The 17,295-nt window shown below is 42.4% G+C and overlaps 1 protein-coding gene across 2 annotated transcripts in view; it reads left to right on the plus strand.

The window, feature by feature from the left end:
* The window catches only part of pkdcca (protein kinase domain containing, cytoplasmic a), a 60,438-nt gene extending 49,677 nt beyond the window's left edge, over window positions 1-10,761 (plus strand). For both annotated transcript variants that reach the window (XM_048536656.2, XM_048536657.2), the window contains 2 exons: window positions 8,026-8,199; window positions 9,320-10,761. In XM_048536656.2, coding sequence (XP_048392613.2) covers window positions 8,026-8,199; window positions 9,320-9,405 — 260 coding nt within the window. In that variant the 3' untranslated portion in view covers window positions 9,406-10,761. The remainder of the gene's footprint in view (window positions 1-8,025; window positions 8,200-9,319) is intronic.
* Window positions 10,762-17,295: the final 6,534 nt, after the last annotated feature.

Here is a 17,295-nt window from a genome sequence, read left to right on the forward strand (position 1 = left end):
AGCTCCCTTCCCCCTCCCCAATTCTGAAGAAGGGTCCCAACCCGAAATATCAGCTTTCCTGTTCCTCTGATAATGCTTGGCCTGCATCGTTTCTCCAGTTCCACACTGTTGTCTCTGACTCCAGCATCTGCAGTTCTTGCTATCTCTTCATGCTATGTTATACCTTTAAACGACTGTGCCACCATGCTGCTTGTAACTGAGATGCACAGAATAAAAAACAGCCGAATTTCAGTTTTCTTCCTGCGTTATGAATGCTAGGTGAAGTGGATGTGCTTAAGAATTTGATTGTTTTTATTCGTAACACCATTAAACAACAATTTAACAGGATGTTTCAGAGATAGTAGGAACTGCAGATGCTGGAGAATCTGAGAATACAAGGTGTAGAGCTGGATGAACACAGCAGGCCAAACAGCATCAGAGGAGCAGGAAAGCTGACGTTTCGGGCCTAGACCCTTCTTCACAAAAGGGGGAGGGGAAGGGGGTTCTGAGATAAATAGGAAGAGAGGCGGAGGTGGATAGAAGATGGATAAAGGAGAAGATAGGTGGGTGAGACAGACTGGTCAAAGAGGTGGGTATGGATCCAGTTAAAGTGAGTGTAGGTGGGGAGGTAGGGAGGAGATAGGTCAGTCCAGGGAGGATGGACAAGTCAAGGGATGGGATGAGATTAGTAGGTAAGAGATAGGGGTGGGGCTTGAGGTGGGCGTAGGGGATAGTGGGAGGAAGGACAGGTTAGGGAAGCGGGGACAAGCTGAGCTGGTTTTGGGATGCGGTAGGGAGAGGGGAGATTTTGAAGCTTGTGAAGTCCACATTGATACCATTGGGCTGCACTGTTCCCAAGCAAAATCTGAGATGCTGTATCTGCAACCTTCGGGTGACATCATTGTGGCACTGCAGGAGGCCCAGGATGGACATGTCATTTGCGGAATGGGAGGGGGAGTTAAAATGGCTTGCGACTGGAAGGTGCAGTTGTTTAGTGTGAACCAGCGTCAAATTTAAATGTAAGAATTGCCACAGTGTTCTCTACAATGGCATCCATTTGATCTTTCGCCATTTAGTAGCTCCTGAACATATGCAATCTTAAACTAGAGATTCCACATTATTTGCAAGGATTTCATTACCTCAGCTATTTAGCTTAACTTCCTTGGCTGTTAGTGAGTGGCATATCCCTTTTTGACAGATTTAAAATGATTCTTTCTCCTTTGCAGCCTTCCTCACCCTCCTCCTTCTTTTGCATCTTCCCTGTTACCTTTCCTTGCAGGCTTCCCACTTTCCCATTTTTGCAGCCTCCCTTTCCACCCATGTAACATCCCCTTCATCCCATCCTTGCAGCCCCTTTCTTCACTCAATCCAGCATCACAGCCTTTCTTTCTTCTTTAATGTCCTGCTTTTACCAACCCTACAGATGCCAATGACTCCTGGCTTCTGCCCTGAGCCCCAGCTGTGCAAGACATCTCCCCAACCCCTCCAAGAACAAAATGATTTAGAAACAATGCCAAGAAGTGGGACAGAGCATAAACCTTTCAGTGAGCATTTCCACTTCAACAGTCATGAAACAGGAGTTGGACAGGTCTTAGAACTCATCTCTTTGACCAAGAGTTAAGAGTTTGAAAACCCAATAGGTTTTGGGCGGTGATGGATAACAGGAAACCTCCCTATTCTTCTTCTTTAAATTTACCAGCTCACATCTCCCAGTTTTGAGCTTCATTTGCCAATTATTTGTCCATTCTTCCAGTTTACACATGTTCTCGTACAATCATTTGCAGTATTCCTTAGAAACCTATCCTCGACCTACCTGATGTAGCCAGAAGGGTCCTGACCCGAAATGTCAACTTTCCTGCTCCTCTGATGCTGCCTGGCTTGCTGTGTTGCTCCAACTCCACACTGTGTTATCTCTGACTCCATCATCTGCAGTTCTTACAGTCAGAAGTTGTGTTTTTGATACCACTTTTGAAGCTTTAACATAAATTGTGAACACCAATGGTCCCAAAGCCAATTCTTGAGAAACTCCACATGTACCCACTTCAGCCTCTAGCAATAACTAGGTTTTATAGTCACTCTCTGATTTCAAACATGAAACTAGCAATCCATTTGCCAGTTGCCCTCTGACTCTGCGTTCTATGACCTTATATATTAATCTATTATTGGACACATCATTGAAGGCCTTTTGAAAATCTAGATAAATGTTTTTGTTGCTGAATTGTTGTTGTCTCATGACATGATTGGACATGACCTGAACCTGTAATAACCACCCAAGTACAACGTAATGTTGCTTTCAAACAAGATTTTGTTGAAATATTCTTTTTCAGAATGCTGCTTTAATCTTGGTGCAGTGCTTTTGCTAATCTGATATAAAGTCAGAAGTTAAGATGAACTGCAACAAATAATTACAATTATAGTTGCATTTTTTTTACCTAGGCCTAGTTATTTTTAATTATAAGAGTTAGTACTATATTCATTCTTACATGTGATTGCGATCTCCCATCAAAATGTACCTCATTATCATAGATCACAACGTGGAAAAATTAAACATCTGTAATTACCTGCTACAACCAATGAGTCTTTGAACTAGAGGCCTGGTCTGATTTTGATTTCAAAAGAATGTTAATTGCTTTGCCTTTATCATTCAGGGAATTTTGTTCAAATTTCTTTGCTTATCCCATTCTAGAATAGAGATTAGCATTTTGGTGCACAGGAATGTGGAAATTGGAATAGACCATTTGGCCCCTTGAGTTGCCTCATGATCCTGCACATTATGGATGATCTTTATCTCAATTTCATACACCATCTCCAGATCTCTTGACACATAAGAACGGGAGTAGGCCATTCAGCCCCTTGGGCCTGCTCCACCATTCAATAAGATCATGGTTGATCTGTGGTCTCATTCCACATGTCTGCCCTGGGCCCATATCCCAAAGATACCCATGCTTAATAAAAATTTTTCTAACTCAATTTAAATTTAACAATTGGATAAGCATCGACTGCCATTTGAGAAATTGAGTTCCAAACACTCTTTGTGTATAGAAGTGCTTTCTACCATCTCTTCTGGTTCTAGAAGTTTCAACTAGTGGAAATAATTTATACAATTTGCCTGACAAAAAAAGCACTTGTAGACATTTAGTATAAATCAATCCTTGTTCTGAATGCAATTTCTTTTCACATAAACTCGAGATGATAACAACTTCAGAGCAACAGGAATTGTGGAATTCTCTTCCATTAGAGCTACAGCACACCCTACAAGGATTAAATTGAGTTTACTGATTACAAAATTCCCACGTTGGTTGTATCTTTTGGGATGATTCCTATTTTCCCATAATTTTCTTCTTTCTCAAGATAGACTAAAATTCCATGGGTCTCAGCTGTCCTTTGGCCATAGGAACTTACAGCAAAGAAGGGACACCTGCAGTACCTGTATGAGTATTTTACTCCAGTGGGCTTTTTAAATTTGTGTTTTTCACCAGTGTTTTGTTATCAAGCAGAACGTCAACTGTTCAACAAATAGAAAATCGGAGATCATCAGCTCTGAGCCATAGACTGGAGACATGAAGAGTTTCCCCGAAAAAATACACCGGGCCAAAAGTACAGACCTGCATCTGTCACCTTACCCTGCAAGAGTGTTTCAAGTGGTAGTAACCTACTTTCTTCCACCATTTCTTACTCCTTCCTGGCTCTTTTCTCTCAATACATACTCTCACCTCAGAGCAAATGGTAGTCTGTGAAACATTTCTGTTGCTCTTTGTAGTTTATTGGACAGCAAGAAAAATGTTCTGGTACACTGGCACAGCAAGTGAGTTACAATGATGTGATTTACAGGGAGTAGGCCTCAGCCCCCATGTGGGACAATATCCTACCTCTAAGAGCTCCAAAGAGATGCCTGGCACTACCACAGCAGGGACATCAGTCTGTTCCCAATGAGGAGACGTACAGGAGTTTGGACAACCAAGAAAATGGGGGCAGCATTGCCAGGGCAAGTATGGCAGGCTCTAGTGAGATGGCAGAAGGTGTCAATTGTGCCAGCAGAGGTAAGCAAGCTTGGGTGGCCCCTATCACTGACATGGAGGTGAGAGAAGAACTTCACTGGGCACAGGGTGCCCAGGTAACAAGGACCACTCACCCTTGCCAGCACTGCAGCTGGACCGCCAAAGATTGGCATCACCATATCACCTGAGCATTCACACGCCCTCACCACAGCAGAAGCAGGAAGCGTCACTTAATTGCCCACTTGAGGGTCTCAGTCAGCTCAATGTTGGATCCCTCCAATACTGACCCACCACTGGTGTAATCCCAGCAGAGTAATAAGTGATGGGTGCACTGCCCCTGACATATCAGTCTATTTGCACTGCACCATGTCACCTGGTGACACACTAGAGGTGGTTGAGGGGGTTGGGAATGTAAAATTCCAGATTTTTCTTCCAAGTCATTTAGATTGTACAGAAATCCACAACAGAGTGATCTAACTGGAAACAGATGAATTAAGATATTGTAGTGTTAATGTATTTGATGTAGACTATCCAGTTCTTTCTTTAATTATTAAGTGCATGACCTTCTTAAGCAAAGTACTGCTGACTTGGTCACATGCACCTTAAATGGTCAACTGACATATTTTAACCTCGAGGCCTGGGCCTGTCACAATTAGCATTGGCAAGCAGATACTTTGTACAGGCAATTCAATGCCATTACATGGGACTCAAAAATCTAAATGAAGAGTGTTTGAGAGGTTTGACTGAAGAAATGAGTAAGCAGTTAGCCATTTGGTCTGGAACTTCATAAAGATGGATTTCCTCTAAAAAAAACTTACAGCTGCAATATCCTTGAATAAATATACCACCTAAGAAGTTCTTGTGAAAGTTTAGTTCCTAGCAAAGTCAGTGTGTGACAGCAATTGAAATGATATAAAGATGAAGTTTGATATATCTTTTGTTTGGCTATGTGATTTCTATATTTACTTCCCAATTTGTCACAATCTCCAAAGACTGTGAATCTTACTGCTTCACGTAGATTGCTCGGTACTCCAGTATTTTGCACAGATGACCATTCTCCACATCTGAACTGTGATAGCATGTATGAGCAGACTATGCCTCCTTATAGATTCACACCCAATATCCACACGTAGGTATTTCCTGGACAGTGACGTGAATAGTAAAGCTTAGTTGATTTTAGCCCAGTCTAACACAAGGGTACTAACTGTGAAAGCTCTAACATCGCCTAGGCTGCAACCAACAGACCAAGTATTAGACCTTGGGCCTTCCAAAGTTGGCTTGATAAATATCATTCAGTGACAAACCTGTGTGGTAAGCCACTGTTGAAGCATGTTCAAGTATTTACTTATATATGCGCACCATTGTATCTTTGATGTGCAAACATAGTTGTGTGTCTACGAGATTCTTTACATGACAACACATCCTGGTAAATTTTGAAGGTTACATGGAACAGTCCCTCTTCCATAGCTACACTGGCCCTAAACCCCACCTCTTCCTCCGTTACACTGATGACTGTATCAGCGCCTCCTTGTGCTCCCACGAGGAGCTTGAATAGTTCATCCACTTCACCAACACCTTCCACCTCAGTCTTAAGTTCACCTGGGCCATCTTCAACGCATCCTTCACCTTCCTGGGCCACCCTGTCTCCATCTCAGGCAACCACCTAGAAACCAGTATCCATCTCAAGCCCACCGACTCCCACAGCTACCTAGAATACACCTTCCTGCAAGAATGCCATCCCCTATTCCCAATTCCTTTGCCTCTGCCACATCTGCTCCCAGGATGAGGCATTCCACTCCCATATATCCCAGATGTCCTCATTTTTCAAGGACCACAACATCCCCCCCTCAGTGGTCAAGAACACCCTCGACCGTGTCTCCCGCCTTTCCCGCAACTCATCCCTCACACCCCGTCCCCGCAATAGAAACCAAAACAGAATCCCCCTCATCCTCACATAACCCCCACCAACCTCCGGATCCAATGCACCATCCTCTGACACTTCTGGCATCTGCAATCCGACCCCACCACCAAAGACATTTTTCCTTCCCCACCCTTATCTGCCTTCTGGAGGGACCACTCTCTCCATGACTCCCTTGTCTGCACCACACTCCCCTGCAGCCCCACCAGACCCGGCACTTTTCCCTGCAACCGCAGGAAGTGCTACACCTGCCCCTACACCTTCCCCCCCGCCACTGCCATCCCAGGCCCCAAGAATACTTTCCACATCAAGCAGATGTTCACCTGCACATCTGCCAATGTGGTATATTGCATCTGCTGTACCTGTTGTGGCCTCCCGTACATTGGGGAAACCAAGCGGAGGCTTGGGGACTGCTTTGCAGAACACCTACACTCGGTTCGCAATAAACAACTGCAGCTCCCAGTCGTGACCATTTCAACTCCCCCTCCCATTCCTTAGACGACATGTCCATCCTGGGCCTCCTGCAGTGCCACAACGATGCCACCCGAAGGTTGCAGGAACAGCATCTCATATTCTGCTTGGGAACCCTGCAGCCCATGGTATTGATGTGGACTTCACAAGCTTCAAAATCTCCCTTCCCCTCACCGCATACCAAAACCAGCCCAGTTCGTCCCCCCTTCCCTAACCTGTCCATCTTCCAACCTATCCCCTACTCGCACCTCAAGCCCCACCCCCATCTCCTACCTACTAGCCCCATCCCTCCCCCTTGACCTGTCCGTCCTCCCTGGACTGGCCTGTCCCCTTGCCAACTCCCCACCTATACTCACCTTTACTGGCTCCACCCCTGCCTCTTTGACCTGTCTGCCTCCTCTCCACCTATCTTCTCCTTTATCCATCTTCTATCTGCCTCCCCTTCTGTCCCTATTTATTTCAGAATCCCCTTCCCCTCCCCCATTTCTGAAGAAGGGTCCAGACCCAAAACATTAGGCTTCCTGCTCCTCTGATGCTGCTTGGCCTGCTGTGTTCATCCAGCACGATATCTTGTTATCTCAGATTTTCCAGCATCTGCAGTTCCTACTATCTCTGAATGAGTTACGAAGGGATGCGCTGTTAACAGACACTTGGCGGGGGCGGGGGGGGGGGGGGGGGGGGAGGTGGGGAATGGTCATTGGGTAGGAATCTAGTTCGTGTTCATTGTCTAATTATGCCTGATGAATCACAACCCGTTGTGCAAGGAATTGTTGCCAGTAGGTGGAAATAAGTGTACAACGATTGATAGAAAACATCAAGTAATAATATGTGGTAGTTGCAGAGTGATGTTTTCTTCTGGTTGGCGAGGGAAGGTTTGGGTAGCAAGGAAGGATGAGAAAGAAGATTGAAAATTGGCCTAGTTACAGTGACCTCAACATTACGTATTGTTGACATTGCATGATTTAAGTTCCTTGTGTAGCAGCCCTGGGCATACACTTTAAAGGGATATGGTCCACATCTGATGTGTTGCACTGCAGTGTAGTCAGAGCTGGTGTGCAAGTGTTCCAAGCCTTGAATTAATCTTTAAATTGAGTGCCTGCATTCTTAAGATGGACACTTATACCATTGCTGGAAATAGATAATATAGAAACTGGACTGAGTTTAGGACTTGTTTAGATTTCACAATGAATGAATTAAGGTGTTCTCACAGGTAATTTGTTTATAATGGCTGGACAATTTGATTATTGATTTGTAGGTTGTCAGCATTTTCCCATCTTTTCTGATGTGGACATTTACTAAGACAACCATCCTTCCTGTAGACAGTGGGAGCATCATGATGAGGATTAATGAGCTCCTCAGAATTACCAGCTCCTTAGGTGTGTGCACTTGATTTGTGGCGCTTCTGTCACTGGAGAGCACTAGAAAATAAGACATGTTGGGAAGTGAAAGTTTATAGGATTTATAGGAGTAGAGAGAGTAAGAACAAAAAACAAAAGCAAAAAAAAAATGATTTCATCTTCATGATATGTTGATGCAGCTGGAGTGGTTGCCTCAGTCACTGTTCACAGTAGAAAGTCAGGATGTGCTTCACCAGTTTTGTGCAGATCAGTTTGGTTCAGAGATCAATGATGTTAAGCTATTTGTTCGTTTGGTTTGCAGAATACAAACAGTTAGCCAATATCGCTGTCCCAGATGAAAATTATCGGTGTTGGCCATCTTACCACCATGAAGGCTGCTTGCTGTCTGTCAATGATCTCATTGAAGCCAAGGAGATATGTGATAGCCATTCTCAGTGCCATGCCTTTGTTCTGACCAACCAGACAACTTGGACAGGTAAGCCTCATTACAGTACAGACAACATCTAACATGATGACAATGCATCAGTGCAAAAACGTGTCCTACTGGGGGCAAATGTAGTGAAAATATTGGCCTGGTCAGAATTATGTTTGCCTCCCATTCACTATTTTTTTTTATTTATGTGAGATTTCGGGTCATAACCAATGTTTAATGTTCTGTTTCGCTTTCTACAAGAGACCTTGCCTTGCTCATCTCCTTCCTTGGTCTTGCTGGTGTTTTGCATTCAAAATGAAAGATAGATCTACTTGTAACAACCCTCAGGGGAATCCTCGTCCCTGCATTGACATGTCATTTCTCACACTCTGACTTTATTTCATTTAAATGTGAAATTGCACAATAACATGCCAATCTTAATTTGAAGCATGTTTCCATCGGCATGATTAACAATATTTAATGTACTTGAGGAAATCTTGGAACTTCCAAATTCAAACAGGAACTGACTGTTTTATATGTTTTTCAAAAAGAAATACAGATGTTAAGAAAACTCTTAGATTATGGGACTGTCTAGAAATATGAAAATTTCTAAAAAATAAAGTGCTGTGCCATATATTTGGTTAGCATAGAGAGGGACAAGAGTTTAGCTTAAAAAAGTCACAGCAAACCACAGTGTGCATTCTAATGGTGAACTGAATGAAGGACTGATCTATTTTTCTGTGTCATATCTTGATGAATGCTCTGGTGATCGCTGACAGCACAGGCTAGGATCGAGTCCAGCTGTTGAAAAATGTGAGTGGGAGTTCAGTTCAGCTTGCACGAGGTCAGAGTGTGAAAACACCAGGCACCGATGAAATCTGCAAGTGACACTCTACTGAAAGATGGCTTTAATTACTTCTTGAAGCTGAAGAAGGATAACCAGTGTAGCATTTACTGTAATGGGTGCTTGCCTGTCAGCATAATATGCTGCTTCTGTAATTTAACAGGAAGTTTTGAAAACAAAGTCCCGTCTAATTAAAGTGGACAGTTGAAGGAAAGTCGTCATTTGGCATTTTCTTGATGAGCTTTTCTGAAACAAGCTGGAGTGGATTCCAGCAGCTCAGGATTTCCTTTCTCACATGAGTATAATTATGACCAGATATTACTTTTCTTCCATTCACAGGTCGCCACCTTGTTTTCTTCAAAACCAGTTCGAATCGTGTAGTGCCTGCAGCAGAGAAAATAACATTTGTAAAAGTGGCAGACTGAGTGTCAAATGAGCCGAGGATACAAAAGAACTCAAGCCATCCTAGCAGGAAATAAAAAGCAAGGCCGACTGCAGGATAAAGTGCTTCAGCTCTGGCTTGTGTTTTTTCCCTATGGGGTATCTTGTAATGGGATGAAAGAAAGGGTGATCAGGATCGCCTGGAAAATGTGCAATACTGTGAGGGTAGGGGATAGTGAGCAGAAGAACAATCGACACGGGTATGTGGCTTCCTAATGCAAGGTCACTGCCATTTATTTCAGCGTTATTTCATTTGGAAATCTCCTCTACATCTCTTGTCACTGTTCAAGCACAGAAGCCACCTCAGAATGCTGAGTGCACTAAGCCAAACCATTATGTCGCTGTTTGGAGTAGATGAAGAGGGTATTTTGAAATGATAATAATGCCAACAATTCCAAAATATCAGGGTTCAGAAATAAATTTAGTCATGCTGAGCTCTCAGCATTTTCAATCTTGGAGTATAAACATTTCATTAATTACCATCATTTTTATATATTGGTGCTGTCGTTTCCTCCTGACCTGACTTGCTACACAGTAACTTCCTGCAAAGATTTGCTCCAACCTTCACTGACATTATTCCTAATAGCTGATAGGGAAATTTATGTGAACAGTTGGGGAATTGATACCCCATTCCAAATACTCCCTTTATCTATCAAAATCTCAGGGAAACTCAGGTTTGACACCTATCCCTTAAAGATAGGTCCTTGGAATATTAACATGTTCAGAAGTTCTTCTTTTCTGCTATTTTACCTTCATGCCTAATTCCAAGGCACTAAACTTTGCCATTCCCTTGACTAATTTACCATCTAATAATAAATGTGCTTCATTACTTTTACAAAACCAACATTTATCAATTCTTTGCTGTTCAGTAACATTGGCGGAAGAGAACCTAAGAATGCAGGAAAATTAAAGCATTAATGTACACCAAGAACACAATCACAAATGATGCAAGGCGTACTTTCAAATGTATTTTCTGTGATGGACAAAGTTTGTCTTGTTTATTTGCTTTCAGTGAAAGTATTGTTGATGTAACGACATCTGTCATGATCCTTTCTGGCTCCAAGAGGTAATTTTCCAACATTATATTTCAGTAAGGGAATGTTACCCATCAGATTTCATATTGAAAGTTGTGATGTGCACAGTGCGTGACTTTTTCGTTATCGTGTGGCATCATATAACTCATATCTGAATTTCTGAACTGGGTGAGGCTTTCCCCTGAGCATACAGTCAGAAAATCACCTCTTTAATATTTTTTAAAAATGTGATATACATGTTTTAGTGCACATTTTATTTATTTTTTTGTACTGAAACAGCATTAAACTCGATGAAGTGAGCATCAAGTGTAATGTCTTGAGTGTGAGTTCTTGTGTTACGCTGTGGTCTGGGAACTTTCTCGGACATAATGTTAAGCTTCTCATCAGCTTTCAAGTTCTCTAGTTGCAGTAAAGTAGGTACATCTGGGATGGTTTGCTTAATATGGTGGTGGAGCCACAGCGACTGGGGATAGGAGCAGTGGTGAGGGTATGCGGGAACTGGAAATTGCTTAGTGAAATATGGGTACATGTTGTCACACACTGGGGAAATTATTTGCCGTAGTGTGGGCATGATGCAATGGCACTTTCCCTGCATTACTTCAATTTGAATGTTCTGTGTGATTTGGCTGTAACTGGGATTGCTAGTTATATGATGTGCTGTGGATCCCATAAAGCTGAGAGTGTGACAATTTTGTTTAAGTTTGTTCAGTCTGGCAATCATGGAATCCTAATGTGGATTCAGTGTGGAAAGAGGCCATACTGACCCTCCAAAGAGCATTCCTCCTGGACGCAGCCCCCACTCTATACCCATAATCCCACATTTCCCATGGCTAATCCACCTAACCTGCACATCTCTGGATACCGCAGGGCAATTTAGCAAGGCCAATCCACCAAACCTGCACATTTTAGACGGTGGGAGGAACCCGATGGGGAGAACATGCAAATTTCACACAGTCACCTGAAGCTGGAATCGAACCCAAGCCCCAGCACTATGAAGCAGCAGTGCTAACCACTGACTCCATCAGTCAGTCGCGGGACCAGATCTACAAAAGATGTGCTTGGTGTGTAGTGAGTGCTGTGTGCAGCCTGAACAAAATAATTTTTGATTGCACACTTGATTAAACTAAAATTCACCCCAGCCCATCAAAGCCTTTTAAAATATAGAGGAAGGGAAAGAAGCAGGGTTCCAGCCTCCCAAGCTGCTCATTGAAATAGATAAATTTGTAAGACAAATAACATGTTTAAAGCAGTTAACAGATGGACTGTGCTTCTGATGAAAGTAATGTCCCTGTTGAATGGGGCAGGTGTGATGGATTGCTTGTTACGCTATTCTCACTGTGAGGTTCAAACAGGCTGACCTGCCCTTTTGCCTTTTCAAACACATCCACTCACTATCGTTCTGACTTGAGAGGAGCTCTAACCCTTGCTCTGAAAGAAGATCCAGGGATCTGTCGAAGGTTGACCCAGAGCTCAAGATAAATAAATCTGGGGGAGAAAAGCACATCTGAATGATATTTACTCAGTACAAGACCAGCAGTCATTGATGAAAAGTGACTGAAGGACAATGAGATGACTCAGTGTTGGAACACAAAATGATTTTATATACATTTCCTCAAACTTCTGAATGTTACTGCTACTTTATTTATCCATATTCCAGATTAATATATTTGTCTCAGAGAGGGAATTCTCTGATGTTTTACGATGTCTTTAGTTACAACAGTCTTGGAGTCAAAGTGCTCAATTTGCTAATAATGATTGGAACTGGATAATTGACAAATATAGCTTTGTATGGATACATGAGATGTGGCTGGCTGCTCGTTGACTTTAAAAGGACAGGACAGCACCACATGCTCACTTATCAAAATGTTAAATTAAACATATACACATGGTATTTCCTTTCTTCCCTTGTCCTCCCTGTCCTTTTCCCATCTTTGGAGACACTTTTTAACATTGCAATAGAGTTCCCAAAAAAGGACAAGAACTTTTTTCTAGTTCTTGCCCAATTACTTTTTTTTACGAGTAAAGTATATCTTTATATAAATACATAGTCACAAATGCAGTTTGGTTCTGCACAGTAGCTTATCAAGGAAACAAACAAACGCTGGAGTTTCACTCTATCTAAACGAACCAAAGACATCTCTTAACTTGAATAAGACTATATTTACATAAGTTTGAGTGACCGGGAAGGTCTGATAACTGAACCAACCCCAATTTAACTTCAGCAGAAGGACCTCAGACAGTGGTCTTTCCCCACTGTGCCTTGACAGCAGCAGCCCCAACCTATAGTACATCCTTCAGCATAGTTCTTCCCTAATTACTCCTCAAATGGGGGACAAAAACATTCCAGCTTTGGAGATAGTTGGAACTGCCGATGCTGGACAATCTGGGGTAACAAGGTGTAGAGCTGGATGAAAAAGAAATGCTCACTTATCAAAGTGTTAAATTAAGTGTATACTCAGTATTTCCTTTCTTCCCTTGTCCTCCCAGTTCATTTCCCATCTTTGGAAGATACTTATTAACATTGCAATAGAGTTTGCAAAAAGGACAAGAGCCTTTTTTAGTTCTTGCCTAATTACTATTTTTTATGAATAAAGTATATCTTTTTTTTACTGAAGAAGGGTCTAGACCTGAAACGTCAGCTTTCCTGCTCCTCTGATGCTGCTTGGCCTGCTGTGTTCATCCAGCTCTGCACCTTGTTATCCCAGATTCTTTAAAACATAAGGAATGTTTTATACCTTTAAAACATAACCTCAGGTGGTTGGATGGACCAGTACATTAGCCCCTTAGCACATTTTCACTTAAGTTTTCACTGTCATTTCTAGGACTTCAATAAAGATGTAATAACTTGTTAACATCATGCATCCCATCTTCTATCATTTACATTCAGCAGTAACTTTAAAAAAGGTCTTTAGGCCAGCACTTCCCAAATCTATTCCTGACGTGACTGCATCTTAATGCCTGAGATTTCCTTATATACCAGTGCAGAAATTGGGGATGGTTGTTTGGGGAGCCTTGGCAAGTTGCTGAACAGGGCTGAGAGTTCTTGAGCAGGTGGGATGAGAGTTTTGTGGCGGTGGTGTTGTGGGTGGTTGGTAGTCGTTGAGTGGAAAGCAAGAGAGTTGTCACCTGTTAATTTACCAAGCCATGTAAATGTCACTGAAGGCTTTATGAAATCTTTCACTTTAACGCTTTCTTATTGGCTGAAACTGAATGACTTTCACTTGTGGGAGACCTCAGCTCAACCCCTGAAAAAAATAAAGTGCATTGGACTTCTTGAATCATCATCTCTGCCTCTCTACTTTTCCTTCCTGAAGAAAGAGGAGGAACAGCATTCTCTTCTGCCTCTGATGTCTCAGCACTGGTAGTTGAAAGGGAGTGAGTGAGTGAAGGCACATATTAGGAAGTACTGGCTCAACCGGATGTAGAGGGGCCTGAATCCTTTTCTTCCATTTCTTCAAACAGATCTAGGCAAAAGAAAAAGACTGAAATGTCAAGGGACAGAGTTCACGTTTCACTTTCAGTGTTAACAAATAACTTGAGGTTTTTGTGACACTGCTTAAAGTCTAATGAAATAAGATGAGAAAGAAGAGAAGCAGATTACAATGACAAAAATGTGGCTGGCACATCTCATTCCAGCGGCATGGCGTCGCCTGCTCTGACAGCCCCAGGCACACCTGTTCCCTCTGTCACAACTCCTGAAGTCAAATCAGTCTTCCCGGCAGACAATTCAAGGAAAGTGATGGGCCCGGATGGTGTTCCCAGCCAAGCACTCAGATCCTGTGCAGACAACTGGTGGAGGTGTTCACTGACATCTTCAACCTCTCCCTCTGACAAGCTGAAGTCGCTACCTGCTTCAAGAAGACAACCATCATCCCCTTGTCCAAGAAAATACATGCAATGTGCTTTAATGACTACCGCCCAACAGCTCTGACTTCAATAATCATGAAGTGCTTTGAGCGGCTGGTCATGGCCCACATCAACCTCAGTCTCCCAACCTGCCTCTGTCCTCTACAATTTGCCTACCAACATAACAGGTCCGCAGAGGATGCCATATCCCTAGCCCTAGAACATCCCTGGAACATCTGGACAACAAAGACACCTACATCAGACCCTGCCCGTTGACCACAGTTCTGCCTTCAACACCATTATCCCCTCCAGACTGACCTCAAAACTATGTGGCCTTGGTCTCGGCTCTGCTCTCTGCAATTGGATCCTCAGCCTGCTTACCCATGGGCTGCAATCAACACCACCACAATAACACTCAATACTGGAGCGCTTCTCAAGGACGTGTCCTCATCCCCTATTGTATTCCCTGTCCACCTACAACTGTGTTGCCAAATTCCGAATGAACGCCATCTACAAGTTTGCTGACAACACCACTCTAATGGGACAGGTATCTAACAATGATGAGTCAAAATATCAAAGGAAAATAGAGGGCTTGGTGATATGGTGCTATGAAAACAATGTCTCAACTTTGTAAAAACTAAATAACTGATCATTGATTACAGAAAGAAAGGAGGAGAACAGGCCCCTTCTACATCAACGAAATGAGATTGAGAGAGTGAATAGCATCATGTTCCTCAGAATGATGATAACTGACAATCTGTCCTGAAATTCCCACATAAATGTGACAAACAAGAAAGCACAACAACACATCTCCTTCCTCAGGTGGCTCAGAAAATTTGGCACGTCCATAAGGTCCCTCACCAACTTTACAGATGCACCATTGAAAGCACACTGTCCGGGTGCATAACGGCCAGGTATGGCAACTGTACTGCCCAGGACCGTAAGAAACTACAGAAGGTGGTGTGCACAACCTAGACCATCACAGAAGCCAACATTCAATCCATGGACTCTGTTTATATGCCCTGTGGCTGCAGAAAGGCTGCCCACATCATCAAAAATCCATCACACCCTGGCAATGATCTCCTACAACCTCTTCCATCAGGTAGAAGATACAGAAGCCTGAACACACCCGCAAGTAACCTGCAATGTAACCTGTATGTTCTAAGTCTTTTTGATCTGTACATCCTTTACTTGCTGTGATCTGCCCGTACCGCTCGCAAACAAAGCTTTTCACAGTATTTTGGTACACGTGACAATAAAATGAATCGATCAGTCTTGTTGTTCCTCCATCTGGTTCTCCTCCAATGATCACTCTCCCAGGTGCTCCACTGAGCAGACAATGATTTAGGGGTCCGCTGACTGTCACCTTTTATGTCTCAGCTGTTATAAGGTGATCCTTTGTTATAAAAAATATGACAAAATGTGAGAATGACTTCTGGTTGAGATGCCATCAAAACCAGAGGTTTGCATAGATCCCTTAATGACTATTGTTAGGAATATGAAACAAGCAGTCACATGCCACTTGATTCTTTGGTGGGGTGAAATAAATGGAGGAATACTTGCAGATTAAGGCTAGATGTTGGTACGACCAGTGCCTCTTGAGGATGGTTCCCCAAATTGTTATGGGTCCAGATGAAGACTCCATGTTGTTAACCTCCTGGGAGAGGAGGGATACACTGGCTCCTCATCTTTATTTATTCATCCTCTTGATTACAACAAGGTTCATAAGAAATCAGATCCATTCATTATGGGCCCCTTACTTCAAGGCCCAGTGATAAATAACAGTCAGCAGAGAAGTGGTACTGAGTAAATTATAGGAGCTGGGAAATGCCTGGCTCCTGATGAATTTCAAACTATGGTGGTAAAATATGTGATGAGTGAGACACTTGATTATTTTGGTTTTAATCTTCTGAATCTCCTGAGATTCATGAAGTCTCCATTAAAATGGAAAATTGCAAATGTTAGAAGATATTGTTAAAGACATTATAGAAGGACATTTAGAAAAGCTCAACATGATCAGGCAGAATCAATAAGGTTTTGTGAAAGGGAAATCATATTTACCCATTTGTTGGAGCTTTTTTAAGGAAGTAACATGTTGTGGCTAAACGTAAACTACAGATGTACTATATTTAGATTTCTAGAAGGCATTTGACAAAGTGCCACATTAAAGGTCATAGGGAAAAATAAACAGTCACGGCATAGACGACAGCTTCTTGTCACTTTGACTGGCTAACAAGAAGAGAGAGTAGGCATAAATGGATCATTTTCTGGTTGGCAAGATATAGTGAGTGGTGTGCCACAGTAATTGATGTATAACATACTTGGAGGAAGGACCATTTACCAAATGGTATGTTTGCCAAATTTATTGATAATGCGAAGATTGTTAGGAAAGTAAGTTGTGAATCGGACATAAGGAGGCTGCAAAGTGTTATAGGTGGTTAAGTGAATGGACAAATATCTGGCAAATGCAAGATACTGTGAAATTGGCAATTCTTGTAGGATAAATAAAAACAGAAGGATGGTATCTAAATGGTGAGAGATTGCAGAACTCTGAGGTGCAGAAGGATCTATGTCATCTAATGCATGAATAAAACAAAACTAGTATGCAGGCACAACAAATAATTTAGTAAGCTGCTATACTTTATTGTGAAGGGAATTAAGCACAAATGTAGTGAGGTCATGCTTCAGTTGTGTACTCCAGATGTGGCTGCATCAGCAATGTGTACAGAATGTATGCAGGTTTTGTTTTATTTGAAGAAGGATGTAATGCATTGGAAACAGTTTAGAGAAGGTTTACCAGACTAATATCTTGAATAGACAGGATGCCTTATGAGGAAAGTTTGCACAGGCTATCTGCTAGAAATTAGAAGATAAGAGGTGACTGGATTGAAATTTGTACTAAGGGATCATGAGTGGGTTTTTGTGGAGAGGATGTTTCCTCATCTCGGAGACTAGGGGATACTGACTAAAAGTAATGGGTGTTCTGTTTCAAAC

This window comes from Stegostoma tigrinum, chromosome 9, assembly GCF_030684315.1.
Source record: "Stegostoma tigrinum isolate sSteTig4 chromosome 9, sSteTig4.hap1, whole genome shotgun sequence".
NCBI classification, from domain to species: Eukaryota; Metazoa; Chordata; class Chondrichthyes; order Orectolobiformes; family Stegostomatidae; genus Stegostoma; species Stegostoma tigrinum.